Source organism: Rhinichthys klamathensis, unplaced genomic scaffold, assembly GCF_029890125.1.
Source record: "Rhinichthys klamathensis goyatoka isolate OS25496 unplaced genomic scaffold, OSU_Roscu_1.1 h1tg000905l_1, whole genome shotgun sequence".
NCBI classification, from domain to species: domain Eukaryota; kingdom Metazoa; phylum Chordata; class Actinopteri; order Cypriniformes; family Leuciscidae; genus Rhinichthys; species Rhinichthys klamathensis.
In genome coordinates this window covers 102,598-121,041 of record NW_026607251.1, presented here as the reverse complement: position 1 = coordinate 121,041, position 18,444 = coordinate 102,598, and the positions used below count along the sequence as shown (strand labels likewise).

Below are 18,444 nucleotides of genomic sequence, written 5' to 3'. Positions count from 1 at the left end.
CACAGCAAAACACTCAAGTTGGGTGCTCAGAAAAATATATATAAAAAAGGGAAAAAAGTCAGCGCACCTTGGCTCCAAAATTGTGAAAAATGTAAAGGACTCACACACAGGTGGTAACGTTTCAAGCACGTAGGGTCTTTGTCAGACAACTAAAAGGTAAACACACCCCGCCTTTATACTCACAGGTTACCCTAGGTGAGTATAAAGGTGTGCCGACTTTTTTCTCCTTTTTTACACTTATTCCTAATATGAACTGTTTCACCTCAAATGCAAGACATGGATTGCATGAGATTAAGTTTGTCTGTATGATTTTGTAAATGGCAGCCTGTGCCCTTTTGTAGTGTGTAGGCTACATACTATTTCTCATCAAACTGTGTTAACTGTGATTAAATTCTATACGTCTGCCATTTATTGCCACCCCTCAAAAATTCCTGCCCCCCTGTCACCACCCCATAAATATGTGTCTAGATCCGCCCCTGCCTATGAGGAACTGCTTTATAATTATATAAATTTTCAAAGTAAATAGTGTTGTTGTTTTTTTGTTTTTTTAATACTGCCAGAAAGCTGAAAAGGACAAAACTGAATTATGCCTTATTTTTTTTACCACCTGACAAGTCCCGGGTCACCTGATCAATCTGTGCTCTGATTGGTGTGATCTGTTTACGCGCGGCCTTCTATTGGACAGCTGATCCGGGATGGGGGCGGGACTTGTCGTAATGCGATCTTGTGCTTCTCTCTTTTCTTTCCACTTGAGCTGTCAATCAAAGGCCTCTAGCCTATTCAGTGTTTCGTGTGGAAGTTTAGAAATTGAATAAACCAGCAGAATGTTACGAAACTGTTTAAAGTGAGTCTAAATAATGTTTTTGTTTTATTTATTCGCGATGTGTCTCGAATCTAGTGCGGTTTTTCAGTATCAATATTTATGTGTAAACTTGTGTAGATCAGAACAGACGGTGCAGTCACGTGATTACTGTTACGTCTCTCAGCGCGGTACGTTTGGACCAATCACAGTCGTTTCTGATTACTAAGTAGTCGTTTTAAAAAATAATTTTACAGTGATGGCAGAGTGTAGATTTAAATGTGCTTGCCACCTACCAATCCTTGGAAACATCGTATATAATAGATTACACGTTTTAGTTATCATATGTTTGCAGTAAGACAAAAACCGTCACGAGACGTGAGATCTGCCCAAGAGGAATGCGGCATTGTGGGCCACCGAGCGCCACCTGGCGGAGAAAAAGATGAACAACACCGAGTGGAAACATCGCGGTTCAAGGATGGTGTGGAAAAGAGGAGGAGAAGGAGGAGTGGATGAAAGGAGGAGGAGTTGAGGAGAGCAAAAAACCAAAACACTCAGCGGTGTTCGCCATGTTGTGTTGAGGAAACACGAGAGAATATATAGACACATCTGAGGGGTTTTCAGCGCATTCAGAAGATTTAACCTGTTTCATCTGATCCTGGATCATTCCAGACGCGCATTGGGATTACACGGGGAACATAGTTTATCCGACACTATGAAATACACTCTTTTTTATTTGATGTATGTTCCTGTTTTTTTTGGGATCATAATGTTTAAACCCTGAACTGGATTTATATTCGTGTGTTCTGGAATGAAGATCATGACTATGATTATATGAATCTTCAGATCTATTCTAATCATTTTTTTTTTTTTAAACCCAGAAGATCGTCTCGAGATTTTTTTGGACTTGAATGAATCATGAATGGGAATTAAATTCAAAATGAGCCGTTTCTGTTTGTGATCGATTCTGATCAATAAGTTTAAGGACATATTTCCAGTGGACAAGCTGCTGTCTCAGTAATACAGTATGGTTGTATTAATGTTTGATATTTCATCCATGGAAACCTCCAGGCTGAGGATTTGTCAAATCTCTCAAACACTAAACCTCTCTTACAGACTTACACATTGATCCGGACCTGTTTGCTCACAAATAAATGCTTTTGGCAATATTAAAACATTACATTTAGAGGGAGCGGATTATCAGCTTGGGATTTATTACAGTAGAAGAATCTGCACTGAAAATGAGGACAGGCACCAAACTGGCCTTGGCCATATTCCTCGTCTCCTGTTCATCAGGTAGGTGGACATTTCTGCGTGTTTATGCAATAAACTGCACAGCTACAGCCTGTTGACAAGCATTGGTCATGGTTTCTGTGTGTTACATGCTTTCTCAGGCTGTTTCGGATTAATTTAAAGCTTTTTCAGTGGCACAAGGAGCCGTGTGTGTTTCATCTTACAGAAGTACAGCTGATGGTTATTTGCTCCACTATGATTGTGCACTTCTCAAACAAAGCTCTCGTCTGTATAGTTCTCTTACCTGACCATGATTTTTCTGGTTAGTCAGTGAGGTTTTTAAAACAACTAAAAGTGTGTATATTCACTGCAAGATTTGGTCTAAAGAGCATTTTTTTTTGGCCTTTTTATTTAAATATTAAATCCCATTTTGTTATTAAAATGACTTAATTCGTCATGCAGAAAGTATCTATAGAAGTCTATAGATGAAGAGTTATCTAAAGATAAAGATTAAATATTTATCAAACTGCATCTATTTGATCAAAAATACAGTAAAACAGTGTAATATTACTCCAGTGTAAATCAGCTGTTCTCTATGTGAATATACAGTAAAGTGTAATTTATTCCTGTGATCAAAGCTGAATTTCAGCATCATTACTCCAGTCTTCAGTGTCACATGATCCTTCAGAAATCACTCTAATATGAGGATCTGATGATCAAGAAACATTTATGATTTTTATCAGTGTTGAAAACAGTTCAGCTGCTTCAGATTTCTGTGGAAACCGTCATACATTTTGTTTTTTTCAGGATTCTTTGATGTATAGAAAGTTTACAAGTTTATAAAACAGCATTTTATTTTGTAACGTTGTGGATTATTTAGTCCTACAGGAGGACATTGACGTGCAACATCTGATGAAGCCAATCAGGATGAACTTATGCTGAGTTTGAGTTTTTAACTCTTCTGCTTGGCTAGATTTGCAAAATGAAAGATACAGAGTTCCTTTTAATAATTCATACATTTTAATGATCTACTCAAATCCATCCTGTAGTTGTTGTTTTCACTATTCTAAAGGTTCTTTCTCATAAAGTTCATCAGGAGTGAATTTGTCCTGTAAGATCGGGGAAACTTCTTTATCCTGAAAACTTTTCCTCCTTTCTTTTTTTAAATGCATCATGAGTTTGTATCTTTAAGACATGATGTGGCTGAATTGTTGGAATCTTGTTTTTTATTAACTTTTTAGCACAGTGTGTGGATCTTTTCTAGTGATCAGCATCTCCAGCTCCTCAGATGATGAGGTTCAGTGTTTGCTGTTGTGTGTAGAGTCAGATGAAGAGTAGATGATGAGGTTCAGTGTTTGCTGTTGTGTGTAGAGTCAGATGAAGAGTAGATGATGAGGTTCAGTGTTTGCTGATGTGTGTGTAGAGTCAGATGAAGAGTAGATGATGAGGTTCAGTGTTTGCTGTGTGTGTGTAGAGTCAGATGAAGAGTAGATGATGAGGTTCAGTGTTTGCTGTTGTGTGTGTGTAGAGTCAGATGAAGAGTAGATGATGAGGTTCAGTGTTTGCTGTGTGTGTGTAGAGTCAGATGAAGAGTAGATGATGAGGTTCAGTGTTTGCTGTGTGTGTGTGTAGAGTCAGATGAAGAGTAGATGATGAGGTTCAGTGTTTGCTGTTGTGTGTGTAGAGTCAGATGAAGAGTAGAGGATGAGGTTCAGTGTTTGCTGTTGTGTGTGTAGAGTCAGATGAAGAGTAGATGATGAGGTTCAGTGTTTGCTGTTGTGTGTGTAGAGTCAGATGAATAGTAGATGATGAGGTTCAGTGTTTGCTGTTGTGTGTGTAGAGTCAGATGAAGAGTAGATGATGAGGTTCAGTGTTTGCTGTGTGTGTGTAGAGTCAGATGAAGAGTAGATGATGAGGTTCAGTGTTTGCTGTGTGTGTGTAGAGTCAGATGAAGAGTAGATGATGAGGTTCAGTGTTTGCTGTTGTGTGTGTAGAGTCAGATGAAGAGTAGAGGATGAGGTTCAGTGTTTGCTGTTGTGTGTGTAGAGTCAGATGAAGAGTAGATGATGAGGTTCAGTGTTTGCTGTGTGTGTGTAGAGTCAGATGAAGAGTAGATGATGAGGTTCAGTGTTTGCTGTTGTGTGTGTAGAGTCAGATGAAGAGTAGAGGATGAGGTTCAGTGTTTGCTGATGTGTGTGTGTGTGTAGAGTCAGATGAAGAGTAGAGGATGAGGTTCAGTGTTTGCTGTTGTGTGTGTAGAGTCAGATGAAGAGTAGATGATGAGGTTCAGTGTTTGCTGTTGTGTGTGTAGAGTCAGATGAAGAGTAGAGGATGAGGTTCAGTGTTTGCTGTGTGTGTGTAGAGTCAGATGAAGAGTAGATGATGAGGTTCAGTGTTTGCTGTTGTGTGTGTAGAGTCAGATGAAGAGTAGATGATAAGGTTCAGTGTTTGCTGTTGTGTGTAGAGTCAGATGAAGAGTAGAGGATGAGGTTCAGTGTTTGCTGTTGTGTGTGTAGAGTCAGATGAAGAGTAGAGGATGAGGTTCAGTGTTTGCTGTTGTGTGTGTAGAGTCAGATGAAGAGTAGATGATGAGGTTCAGTGTTTGCTGTTGTGTGTGTAGAGTCAGATGAAGAGTAGAGGATGAGGTTCAGTGTTTGCTGTGTGTGTGTAGAGTCAGATGAAGAGTAGAGGATGAGGTTCAGTGTTTGCTGTTGTGTGTGTAGAGTCAGATGAAGAGTAGAGGATGAGGTTCAGTGTTTGCTGTTGTGTGTGTAGAGTCAGATGAAGAGTAGAGGATGAGGTTCAGTGTTTGCTGATGTGTGTGTGTGTAGAGTCAGATGAAGAGTAGATGATGAGGTTCAGTGTTTGCTGTTGTGTGTGTAGAGTCAGATGAAGAGTAGAGGATGAGGTTCAGTGTTTGCTGTTGTGTGTGTAGAGTCAGATGAAGAGTAGAGGATGAGGTTCAGTGTTTGCTGATGTGTGTGTGTGTAGAGTCAGATGAAGAGTAGAGGATGAGGTTCAGTGTTTGCTGTTGTGTGTGTAGAGTCAGATGAAGAGTAGAGGATGAGATTCAGTGTTTGCTGTGTGTGTGTAGAGTCAGATGAAGAGTAGAGGATGAGGTTCAGTGTTTGCTGTGTGTGTGTAGAGTCAGATGAAGAGTAGATGATGAGGTTCAGTGTTTGCTGTTGTGTGTGTAGAGTCAGATGAAGAGTAGAGGATGAGGTTCAGTGTTTGCTGATGTGTGTGTGTGTAGAGTCAGATGAAGAGTAGAGGATGAGGTTCAGTGTTTGCTGTTGTGTGTGTAGAGTCAGATGAAGAGTAGAGGATGAGATTCAGTGTTTGCTGTGTGTGTGTAGAGTCAGATGAAGAGTAGATGATGAGGTTCAGTGTTTGCTGTTGTGTGTGTAGAGTCAGATGAAGAGTAGAGGATGAGGTTCAGTGTTTGCTGATGTGTGTGTGTGTAGAGTCAGATGAAGAGTAGATGATGAGGTTCAGTGTTTGCTGTGTGTGTGTAGAGTCAGATGAAGAGTAGATGATGAGGTTCAGTGTTTGCTGTGTGTGTGTAGAGTCAGATGAAGAGTAGATGATGAGGTTCAGTGTTTGCTGTGTGTGTGTGTAGAGTCAGATGAAGAGTAGAGGATGAGGTTCAGTGTTTGCTGTTGTGTGTGTAGAGTCAGATGAAGAGTAGAGGATGAGGTTCAGTGTTTGCTGTGTGTGTGTGTAGAGTCAGATGAAGAGTAGAGGATGAGGTTCAGTGTTTGCTGATGTGTGTGTAGAGTCAGATGAAGAGTAGATGATGAGGTTCAGTGTTTGCTGTGTGTGTGTAGAGTCAGATGAAGAGTAGAGGATGAGGTTCAGTGTTTGCTGTTGTGTGTGTAGAGTCAGATGAAGAGTAGATGATGAGGTTCAGTGTTTGCTGTGTGTGTGTAGAGTCAGATGAAGAGTAGATGATGAGGTTCAGTGTTTGCTGTTGTGTGTGTAGAGTCAGATGAAGAGTAGATGATGAGGTTCAGTGTTTGCTGTTGTGTGTGTAGAGTCAGATGAAGAGTAGAGGATGAGGTTCAGTGTTTGCTGTTGTGTGTGTAGAGTCAGATGAAGAGTAGATGATGAGGTTCAGTGTTTGCTGTGTGTGTGTAGAGTCAGATGAAGAGTAGATGATGAGGTTCAGTGTTTGCTGTTGTGTGTGTAGAGTCAGATGAAGAGTAGAGGATGAGGTTCAGTGTTTGCTGTTGTGTGTGTAGAGTCAGATGAAGAGTAGAGGATGAGGTTCAGTGTTTGCTGTGTGTGTGTGTAGAGTCAGATGAAGAGTAGAGGATGAGGTTCAGTGTTTGCTGTTGTGTGTGTAGAGTCAGATGAAGAGTAGATGATGAGGTTCAGTGTTTGCTGTTGTGTGTGTAGAGTCAGATGAAGAGTAGAGGATGAGGTTCAGTGTTTGCTGTGTGTGTAGAGTCAGATGAAGAGTAGATGATGAGGTTCAGTGTTTGCTGTTGTGTGTGTAGAGTCAGATGAAGAGTAGAGGATGAGGTTCAGTGTTTGCTGTGTGTGTGTAGAGTCAGATGAAGAGTAGAGGATGAGGTTCAGTGTTTGCTGTGTGTGTGTGTGTAGAGTCAGATGAAGAGTAGAGGATGAGGTTCAGTGTTTGCTGTTGTGTGTGTAGAGTCAGATGAAGAGTAGATGATGAGGTTCAGTGTTTGCTGTGTGTGTGTAGAGTCAGATGAAGAGTAGAGGATGAGGTTCAGTGTTTGCTGTTGTGTGTGTAGAGTCAGATGAAGAGTAGATGATGAGGTTCAGTGTTTGCTGTGTGTGTGTAGAGTCAGATGAAGAGTAGATGATGAGGTTCAGTGTTTGCTGTTGTGTGTGTAGAGTCAGATGAAGAGTAGATGATGAGGTTCAGTGTTTGCTGTTGTGTGTGTAGAGTCAGATGAAGAGTAGAGGATGAGGTTCAGTGTTTGCTGTTGTGTGTGTAGAGTCAGATGAAGAGTAGATGATGAGGTTCAGTGTTTGCTGTGTGTGTGTAGAGTCAGATGAAGAGTAGATGATGAGGTTCAGTGTTTGCTGTTGTGTGTGTAGAGTCAGATGAAGAGTAGAGGATGAGGTTCAGTGTTTGCTGTTGTGTGTGTAGAGTCAGATGAAGAGTAGAGGATGAGGTTCAGTGTTTGCTGTGTGTGTGTGTAGAGTCAGATGAAGAGTAGAGGATGAGGTTCAGTGTTTGCTGTTGTGTGTGTAGAGTCAGATGAAGAGTAGATGATGAGGTTCAGTGTTTGCTGTTGTGTGTGTAGAGTCAGATGAAGAGTAGAGGATGAGGTTCAGTGTTTGCTGTGTGTGTGTAGAGTCAGATGAAGAGTAGATGATGAGGTTCAGTGTTTGCTGTTGTGTGTGTAGAGTCAGATGAAGAGTAGAGGAGGTTCAGTGTTTGCTGTGTGTGTGTAGAGTCAGATGAAGAGTAGAGGATGAGGTTCAGTGTTTGCTGTGTGTGTGTGTGTAGAGTCAGATGAAGAGTAGAGGATGAGGTTCAGTGTTTGCTGTTGTGTGTTTAGAGTCAGATGAAGAGTAGAGGATGAGGTTCAGTGTTTGCTGATGTGTGTGTGTGTAGAGTCAGATGAAGAGTAGATGATGAGGTTCAGTGTTTGCTGTTGTGTGTGTAGAGTCAGATGAAGAGTAGAGGATGAGGTTCAGTGTTTGCTGTGTGTGTGTAGAGTCAGATGAAGAGTAGATGATGAGGTTCAGTGTTTGCTGTTGTGTGTGTAGAGTCAGATGAAGAGTAGAGGATGAGGTTCAGTGTTTGCTGATGTGTGTGTGTGTAGAGTCAGATGAAGAGTAGATGATGAGGTTCAGTGTTTGCTGTTGTGTGTGTAGAGTCAGATGAAGAGTAGAGGATGAGGTTCAGTGTTTGCTGTGTGTGTGTAGAGTCAGATGAAGAGTAGATGATGAGGTTCAGTGTTTGCTGTGTGTGTGTGTGTAGAGTCAGATGAAGAGTAGAGGATGAGGTTCAGTGTTTGCTGTTGTGTGTAGAGTCAGATGAAGAGTAGATGATGAGGTTCAGTGTTTGCTGTTGTGTGTGTAGAGTCAGATGAAGAGTAGATGATGAGGTTCAGTGTTTGCTGATGTGTGTGTAGAGTCAGATGAAGAGTAGAGGATGAGGTTCAGTGTTTGCTGATGTGTGTGTAGAGTCAGATGAAGAGTAGATGATGAGGTTCAGTGTTTGCTGTGTGTGTGTAGAGTCAGATGAAGAGTAGAGGATGAGGTTCAGTGTTTGCTGTTGTGTGTGTAGAGTCAGATGAAGAGTAGATGATGAGGTTCAGTGTTTGCTGTGTGTGTGTAGAGTCAGATGAAGAGTAGATGATGAGGTTCAGTGTTTGCTGTTGTGTGTGTAGAGTCAGATGAAGAGTAGATGATGAGGTTCAGTGTTTGCTGTTGTGTGTGTAGAGTCAGATGAAGAGTAGATGATGAGGTTCAGTGTTTGCTGTTGTGTGTGTAAAGTCAGATGAAGAGTAGATGATGAGGTTCAGTGTTTGCTGTTGTGTGTGTAAAGTCAGATGAAGAGTAGATGATGAGGTTCAGTGTTTGCTGTTGTGTGTGTAGAGTCAGATGAAGAGTAGATGATAAGGTTCAGTGTTTGCTGTTGTGTGTGTAGAGTCAGATGAAGAGTAGATGATGAGGTTCAGTGTTTGCTGTTGTGTGTGTAAAGTCAGATGAAGAGTAGATGATGAGGTTCAGTGTTTGCTGTTGTGTGTGTAGAGTCAGATGAAGAGTAGATGATGAGGTTCAGTGTTTGCTGTTGTGTGTGTAGAGTCAGATGAAGAGTAGATGATGAGGTTCAGTGTTTGCTGTTGTGTGTGTAGAGTCAGATGAAGAGTAGATGATGAGGTTCAGTGTTTGCTGTTGTGTGTGTAGAGTCAGATGAAGAGTAGAGGATGAGGTTCAGTGTTTGCTGATGTGTGTGTAAAGTCAGATGAAGAGTAGAGGATGAGGTTCAGTGTTTGCTGTTGTGTGTGTAGAGTCAGATGAAGAGTAGAGGATGAGGTTCAGTGTTTGCTGATGTGTGTGTGTGTGTAGAGTCAGATGAAGAGTAGATGATGAGGTTCAGTGTTTGCTGTTGTGTGTGTAGAGTCAGATGAAGAGTAGAGGATGAGGTTCAGTGTTTGCTGTTGTGTGTGTAGAGTCAGATGAAGAGTAGATGATGAGGTTCAGTGTTTGCTGTTGTGTGTGTAAAGTCAGATGAAGAGTAGAGGATGAGGTTCAGTGTTTGCTGTTGTGTGTGTAGAGTCAGATGAAGAGTAGATGATGAGGTTCAGTGTTTGCTGTTGTGTGTGTAGAGTCAGATGAAGAGTAGATGATGAGGTTCAGTGTTTGCTGATGTGTGTGTAGAGTCAGATGAAGACTAGAGGATGAGGTTCAGTGTTTGCTGTTGTGTGTGTAGAGTCAGATGAAGAGTAGAGGATGAGGTTCAGTGTTTGCTGATGTGTGTGTAGAGTCAGATGAAGAGTAGATGATGAGGTTCAGTGTTTGCTGTTGTGTGTGTAGAGTCAGATGAAGAGTAGATGATGAGGTTCAGTGTTTGCTGTGTGTGTGTAGAGTCAGATGAAGAGTAGAGGATGAGGTTCAGTGTTTGCTGTGTGTGTAGAGTCAGATGAAGAGTAGAGGATGAGGTTCAGTGTTTGCTGATGTGTGTGTAGAGTCAGATGAAGAGTAGAGGATGAGGTTCAGTGTTTGCTGATGTGTGTGTAGAGTCAGATGAAGAGTAGAGGATGAGGTTCAGTGTTTGCTGTTGTGTGTGTAGAGTCAGATGAAGAGTAGAGGATGAGGTTCAGTGTTTGCTGTTGTGTGTGTAGAGTCAGATGAAGAGTAGATGATGAGGTTCAGTGTTTGCTGTTGTGTGTGTAGAGTCAGATGAAGAGTAGATGATGAGGTTCAGTGTTTGCTGTGTGTGTGTAGAGTCAGATGAAGAGTAGAGGATGAGGTTCAGTGTTTGCTGATGTGTGTGTAGAGTCAGATGAAGAGTAGATGATGAGGTTCAGTGTTTGCTGTGTGTGTGTAGAGTCAGATGAAGAGTAGAGGATGAGGTTCAGTGTTTGCTGTGTGTGTGTAGAGTCAGATGAAGAGTAGAGGATGAGGTTCAGTGTTTGCTGTTGTGTGTGTAGAGTCAGATGAAGAGTAGAGGATGAGGTTCAGTGTTTGCTGTTGTGTGTGTAGAGTCAGATGAAGAGTAGAGGATGAGGTTCAGTGTTTGCTGTTGTGTGTGTAAAGTCAGATGAAGAGTAGATGATGAGGTTCAGTGTTTGCTGTGTGTGTGTAAAGTCAGATGAAGAGTAGATGATGAGGTTCAGTGTTTGCTGTGTGTGTGTAAAGTCAGATGAAGAGTAGATGATGAGGTTCAGTGTTTGCTGTTGTGTGTGTAGAGTCAGATGAAGAGTAGAGGATGAGGTTCAGTGTTTGCTGATGTGTGTGTAGAGTCAGATGAAGAGTAGAGGATGAGGTTCAGTGTTTGCTGTTGTGTGTGTAGAGTCAGATGAAGAGTAGATGATGAGGTTCAGTGTTTGCTGTTGTGTGTGTAGAGTCAGATGAAGAGTAGATGATGAGGTTCAGTGTTTGCTGTTGTGTGTGTAAAGTCAGATGAAGAGTAGATGATGAGGTTCAGTGTTTGCTGTTGTGTGTGTAGAGTCAGATGAAGAGTAGAGGATGAGGTTCAGTGTTTGCTGATGTGTGTGTAGAGTCAGATGAAGAGTAGATGATGAGGTTCAGTGTTTGCTGATGTGTGTAGAGTCAGATGAAGAGTAGATGATGAGGTTCAGTGTTTGCTGATGTGTGTGTAGAGTCAGATGAAGAGTAGATGATGAGGTTCAGTGTTTGCTGATGTGTGTGTAGAGTCAGATGAAGAGTAGAGGATGAGGTTCAGTGTTTGCTGATGTGTGTGTAGAGTCAGATGAAGAGTAGAGGATGAGGTTCAGTGTTTGCTGATGTGTGTGTAGAGTCAGATGAAGAGTAGATGATGAGGTTCAGTGTTTGCTGATGTGTGTGTAGAGTCAGATGAAGAGTAGATGATGAGGTTCAGTGTTTGCTGATGTGTGTGTAGAGTCAGATGAAGAGTAGAGGATGAGGTTCAGTGTTTGCTGATGTGTGTGTAGAGTCAGATGAAGAGTAGATGATGAGGTTCAGTGTTTGCTGATGTGTGTGTAGAGTCAGATGAAGAGTAGATGATGAGGTTCAGTGTTTGCTGATGTGTGTGTAGAGTCAGATGAAGAGTAGAAGATGAGGTTCAGTGTTTGCTGTTGTGTGTGTAGAGTCAGATGAAGAGTAGATGATGAGGTTCAGTGTTTGCTGTTGTGTGTGTGTGTAGAGTCAGATGAAGAGTCTAGATGATGAGAATAACACAGTTTGTGTCAGATGAGTTGCAGACGCGGGCAGAAACTCGGTCTCTGAGAATCGGCCTGGCTTTGGTCAGATGTTGGTCAGATTAGCCACTATACTGGTCTTTTTAAAGATGTCCAAACGCTCAAGGTTACAGAGTCTGACGCCAGAATAAGTCTAATGCCATTAAAGACCAGTATGCCTTGACTTTCTGCTGCACTGGATTATAGAGTTTCACAAATGTGTGTTTGGCTTATTGTGCTTTAAAGGTGAATTGTCATTTTTGTAATAATTAAAATGAGTGGTCAGATGATGTGTTTTCAGTATCTGATACTGATATAGATTTCTAAACGATCTGTCAAGAGTACAAATGACTCTTTAAGTCCCAGACATTATACTGTAAGCAAGTCATTTGTAGATTGACTTTCTGGCACTTTTTTAAAATATTGCTGAGTTTGTTTTCAGCAGCCTGGCATGAGGAATGTCTGGGAAACCTGTCTGAAAACAGTAGTTTGGTAACACGAGTGATGCGCAGAAGCGATCGGAAGAGACAGGTGAAGCGTTTACTGTATTCTAGTTAATGCATCGTGAGCACGGTTAACTCCAGTCCTCTCTCTCTGTCTTTCTCCTCGCTCCACCAGCCCTGAAATAGGTCAAAGGTCAGCCCTCATCCTCTTTAAACATAAGCTGTAGGGCTCACAGTCTTATGCCAAGGTTACAGTCGCCGAGCAAATCCTCCAGCAAACCTCACGCGGCTCACGGTCGATCAAAGACATTCTCCCTCATACGCAGTAGATGCATATATAGCATAAAAAAGACTATTTTTAGAACAAGGATTTTTTGCATTGTGACTATTATTTTCGTTACAATTCAGCAACCGCCCATTTTTTTCTTTTTTTAAAATTTATGTAATTCCAATTAGATTCTCATTATTACAATACTGCAAATATGCTATTTATTTCTCCAATTAACATAAATGAAAGGAAATTTAAATAATATTGCGAATATTTTAACGTATAAAATAATTTAGACATTTCACATGGGATGGCAGTATTGAGGATTTGGGGGTATATGTGCTTTAGTGTCATGAAAAATAAAACGTGCAAAAATAATCTTCAAATTATAATTTCTTATTTGTTCTTGAAAGTTTTCAGGTGAAATCCTTCAGACAGATGTGTGTGTTTCAGACAGATGTGTGTGTCTCAGACAGATGTGTGTGTCTCAGACAAACTGGAGAAGACAGACAGAGATTCAGATCCTCACAAGAAACTTAGAAAATTTGAATGAACTGAATCTCAAAGCAAGAGAGTAAATATGATCAGGGAGCCGTGCTGTTCTGTGAATGTAAATATGGGGTCTGAATAGTTTCACATTCTAACTTCAATTATCAGTCAAGTTTTCTTGCACTAAAAAAAGTTGTAAATTCGTTTGTCATGGCCATTTTCTATCCCGACCCTTACAGTAGAGCTGTTCATGTGGATTCATAGTCTTATGGGCTCCAACATACAGCGTAACTCTGATCCCTGTCTCGTGGTCTTTTCCCGGTCCTGTGTCCCTTCCCTATCAATTCCTGTCTCTCCTTGAGTGTCCTATCCAATACAGGCATAATGCCCAAAATATAACTTTAAAAAATATACACTCACCGGCCACTTTATTAGGTACCCCATGCTAGTAACGGGTTGGACCCCCTTTTGCCTTCAGAACTGCCTCAATTCTTCGTTGCATAGATTCAACAAGGTGCTGGAAGCATTCCTCAGGGAGTTTGGTCCATATTGACATGATGGCATCACACAGTTGCCGCAGATTTGTCGGCTGCACATCCATGATGCGAATCTCCCGTTCCACCACATCCCAAAGATGCTCTATTGGGTTGAGATCTGGTGACTGTGGAGGCCATTTTAGTACAGTGAACTCATTGTCATGTTCAAGAAACCAATTTGAAATGATTAGAGCTTTGTGACATGGTGGAAGTAGCCATCAAAGGATGGGTACATGGTGGCCATAAAGGGATGGACATGGTCAGAAACAATGCTCAGGTAGGCCGTGGCATTTAAACGATGCCCAATTGGCACTAAGGGGCCTAAAGTGTGCCAGGAAAACATCCCCCACACCATTACACCACCACCACCAGCCTGCACAGTGGTAACAAGGCATGATGGTTCCATGTTCTCATTCTGTTTACGCCAAATTCTGACTCTAACATCTGAATGTCTCAACAGAAATCGAGACTCATCAGACCAGGCAACATTTTTCCAGTCTTCAACTGTTCAATTTTGGTGAGCTCTTGCAAATTGTAGCCTCTTTTTCCTTTTTGTAGTGGAGATGAGTGGTACCCGGTGGAGTCTTCTGCTGTTGTAGCCCATCCGCCTCAAGGTTGTGCGTGTTGTGGCTTCACAAATGCTTTGCTGCATACCTCGGTTGTAACGAGTGGTTATTTCAGTCACTGTTGCCCTTCTATCAGCTCGAACCAGTCTGGCCATTCTCCTCTGACCTCTGGCATCAACAAGGCATTTCCGCCCACAGAACTGCCGCTCACTGGATGTTTTTTCTTTTTCGGACCATTCTCTGTAAACCCTAGAGATGGTTGTGCGTGAAAATCCCAGTAGATTAGCAGTTTCTGAAATACTCAGACCAGCCCTTCTGGCACCAACAATCATGCCACGTTCAAAGTCACTCAAATCACCTTTCTTCCCCATACTGATGCTCGGTTTGAACTGCAGGAGATTGTCTTGACCATGTCTACATGCCTAAATGCACTGAGTTGCCGCCATGTGATTGGCTGCTTAGAAATTAAGTGTTAACGAGCAGTTGGACAGGTGTACCTAATAAAGTGGCCGGTGAGTGTATATAGCTTTTCAGCCATGATGCCAATTTGCCAACCCAGAAGGCTAATTCACCATGGCTTCCATCAAGAATTTCCTCTGGGTTTTTAGAATAGCTGATTTACAATAAAGTCTGAGTTTGTTTATTAAATTCTGTAAAGAATTCCAGCTGTGAAAATCTGCTCACTTGAAGTGTAACGCAGTGTGTGAATGACGAGACAATGATACAGAGATAGTTTTATCTCTCAGAGTTTCATGAGCACAAATTCATATCAGTGTGTCGACGGCACAAAGGTGCAATCTTATTAATGTATGATTCATTAATGAACTTGTTGTTTTAAAATCTCCCGCTTCAAACATTCATGAAAACTTTTGTTAACTTTACCTTAAGTAAATCAACTTTACCAGCTAATTGCTCTTTGGCATCGATGCTGTAGAAATATACAGAGCTGTACTATTAAAACAGGAATTCAATTTACTCGTGTTTGCTGGATAACAGGTGAGCCTGATATTATTCATTAACCTGTAAAATCTATTCATTAATGAGTGTGTGAAGTGAACGAGTGTAACTTTTTGAATAAAATGAGCAGAGCATGATCAGGCTTTCACAAGAGTGATATCGACTATACTGCATCATACACATTTTCTACTATTTGTCTATTTAAACATTTTAAACCTTGTACGATATGATATGTTTCTCTCACTCAACTTCCATGTTCTCTAATCAGCTATTTTATATAGAGTCCTTTATATAGACTGAGGTTGTGGAAGATTTTCCTGGCATAACTCTGTACACAAAGTTCCTCTGGAAATTTGGAATATGAATTCATGATGTTCGCTTATTATATACATCTGAACATAAAAACAGTTACGGACTGCAGCTTTAACATTTAGTATTATTGTTTTAATTAGAGTATATTTCAATCAGTTTTATAATTATAATAACAAAGAATTATTTTATGAGCTATTCCAGGTGTATTTGTTAAATGAAAACGTGTAGGTTACAACTGTAACCTCTGTTCCCTGAGAACAGGGAACGAGACACTGCATCGATGACGCAATGGGGAACGCCCTCCACGTGAACCGGTGTCTGAAAAGCTATCCAATCACGACAATCGATATTGACCGGCTACAGCCTATGACGTCACTACTAGTGCGACCCTAGAATTAGTGACACTAGTGCACCTAGAGAACATGTCATCCACTTATCGTCTGAAGGAACTGTTCAGCAGGCATCCCCGAGGCATGGCAAACGACGCAGTGTCTTGTTCCCTGTTCTCAGGGAACAGAGGTTACAGTCGTAACACAGTCGAAACCTAGACGTTCCCTTTCGAAAGGGAACTCGCACTGCGTCTGACGCTATGGGGAACTATATACAATCCCACCATGCTGAGGGGAGTGCATGCCAATTATGGCTGCGACAGAAACGTCATAAATGGCAGTTTCACTGATATGCCAAACACTCTCCCTTCGGGTCACATGAAGTCAACCCCACATGCCACCAGGGAGGCTGACCTGGTCAAATTACTGACCTAGTCTTGCCAACAACCTGTCTGTTTCCTAAACATAGTCACTCACAGAATCCAATAGGGAAAAACTGCAATTAATGGCAGTACAAACTCACAAACCGGATCATAGAAACGGGAACCCTGGAGAGTAGAACTCAGCATAGCGCTTTATAACCCTTGCAAACGAGGGGAGTAACTCTACTCGATCCTGGATCTACACAGTGCTTCAAAGCCCTGTGGAGGCTGGGCACTCTAAAGGGACCCTAATAAGGGTAGCACCTCCAGCTCTAGGGCTGATCTAACAGGGAGGCCTCGTGAGAGTCCTTCGACCTTCTGACCAGACTTGGGGAGTTAAGTATTCAAACAGAGCGATCCTCAGATAGATTCTGGAACACTATGCTCAATCGGATAAGTACTGACCAGGCTCTGGTCAAAAATCAAGGAGGCTCCATGGGGCCTGCAACGTGATACTTAATGCCTTTGCAATGCTAAGCATCCAACTTGTTGGGGGGGAGCCGCCTTCAAGGAGTCCTGTTAAGGACTAACTACTTGATAGCGAGTATGTTAGCAGAGCCAGCCTTCAGAAGCCTAGGTGCTCTCACAGACATTTCTGTGGGCCTGGTTATACTTATTTAACATTGCCAACAGGCAGTGTACTCAGCAGAAGTGCTATCGATCCTTTAAAGCAAGAAGAGTACAATCTTACGCTACCGGAGGGCGTCAGCCCGGTTAGTTCTTCGGCTCTAAGGGAGCATTCTCAACTATCCCAAGTGGGAGGGAGTAACTAATCTGTCTCTACCTGAGCCTGGGTGGTGAAAGGTGATAACATACGAGCTATGGGTAGCAAAGTACTCTAATTAATGACCCTAACAAGAGGAGCACTATCATCAGCATGACCCTGAAGGATGTAACAGGGTCGAGGCCTATAATCTTGTAATATTACAAGACAGATTTTATATTCTCTACTAAACCCAAGTGAATGGGGGGCCTCAGTAAGTGTCCAACGACATTCAACCTTATGACTTGAATTCTTATATTCAAGGGGCTCCGAAGAAAAATCCTTTTTAACTTAAGGCCTTGCTGCCAGCTACTACACTCAAAGCTGTAAAGGGCGTAGGCCTGAGCACACTGCTTCTTACTCTCTAGAGAGAAAGACCTGACAACGCCCATAGATATCTGCATGGGAGGCTTTTCGAAGGTAGCCTGCTACCTATGCTGCTATCTACCCTGTTACACCACTAGTATTTACACCTAATGCAAAAGACGGGCCTTGGTCAGACGACTCTTGAGTAAGAGGAGGCTAGTACTAGGAAAAACTAGATATACAGGAATAAAATCTCCTGATGGTCTAAGGAACCCACACTCAGATACTGAGAGGCTTGAGGCGAGAATGCTTAGCAGACCGCCACCAAAAATCCTAGATACTAAGCCTAAGCCAGATATCGAGGCGGGGCCGACACACAAATATTATATGTCTGATGTTCAGAGCTATAATCTCAAAACGACTCTCTAAAGTGAGAGGAGAACTACTGCTCTAGTATAAAGTGGCTATTAATGTGGCCTGACGAGGGCCAATGCTTTATCTGAAGCTTGACAGAGCGGAGGCCTTATTAGAAATACTCCCGATAGGAAGGAAGCCATCTCACACAGAAATGTCTGTTTGATGCTCGGATGAACTGTGGCCTGACCAGAAATTTTTCGTAAAATAAGGCCAACCTGTTCACTACCACAGATTGGTACTACCCACTATAAAAGCCTGACAACTCTAAATCAGAGGAGGCCTATGGGAAGTGTATGCATAGCCTACCTATATATTGGTACTTCAGGGCCCTATTTCCTATAAAAACCCTACCTAACACACCTGTTAATACTTTCTAAAACGGAACCGAGGTCTACTGTTCAACCTTACTAGAAAACCCTAGTAAAGGGAGGAGAACTACAGAGCTCAACCTGCTGCCCGTAGAGCGATGGCCTAAACGACATTCACAAAATGGAGGCCTATCACCATAAAGAGCTCGAAAGAGCGCACTTACTACCAAACCCGACGCCAGACCTACAGAAGGGTTCCAAATTAAAGAAATCACTCATCACAGATCCAGCCTCAGGGCTGATGCATGAAGCGCCAGTGGTGTTGGAAGTGTGCAGATTCAGACCGCAGTGTTATGCAAGATTTGACGCAACCGAGCGTGCCTTCGCCTCTCTGAACTTTCCCATCACAGTCTCAACGGTGATGGTAAAGTTCAGAAAAGCTTTCTTTCTCCCCAATGTCATCCAAGTTCAACAGATGCCTATCCCTGGCCACCATTGCCGCCAGCGAATTCGTCCGATCGCGGCGGCTGTTTGTTTGGTGGCCTGGATAGCTAATCTGTGGTGCGGCGCAGCTCGTTTTCACTGCGTCAGGGGAAAGACCCCGAGCTTGGTCCAAATCTTTCAACAGATCAGCGTGGTATGCTTGCAGCACAGCCATTGTGTGCAAGGCATCACCGCCTAGACCCGCCATCGCGTATGCCCTGCCATTTAAGCGCAATGTTTGTTTAAAAGGCAGGACCAGAGCTCTTAGTGTCGATGCCTCTACAACCACGAGATAATTCGCGAACCTCTCGTCAATTGAGGCATTGACACATACCTGTGCTCGCGCATCCCCTTATCATCAACGCAGTTTGCTTGCTGATGGAAATGGATGCGCGCTGAACACGGGTTCTTCCATGCCTTTTTGATCTCATTGTATAGATCG

The 18,444-nt window shown here is 42.3% G+C and overlaps 1 protein-coding gene across 2 annotated transcripts in view; it reads left to right on the top strand.

Moving 5' to 3' along the window:
- Positions 1-1,700: 1,700 nt before the first annotated feature.
- The window catches only part of acvr2ab (activin A receptor type 2Ab), a 58,793-nt gene continuing 42,049 nt past the window's right edge, over positions 1,701-18,444 (top strand). Inside the window, exon 1 of one of the 2 annotated variants that reach the window (XM_056244072.1) lies at positions 1,701-2,095. In XM_056244072.1, coding sequence (XP_056100047.1) covers positions 2,041-2,095 — 55 coding nt within the window. In that variant the 5' untranslated portion in view covers positions 1,701-2,040. The remainder of the gene's footprint in view (positions 2,096-18,444) is intronic. The other variant, XM_056244071.1, reaches the window with a different exon arrangement.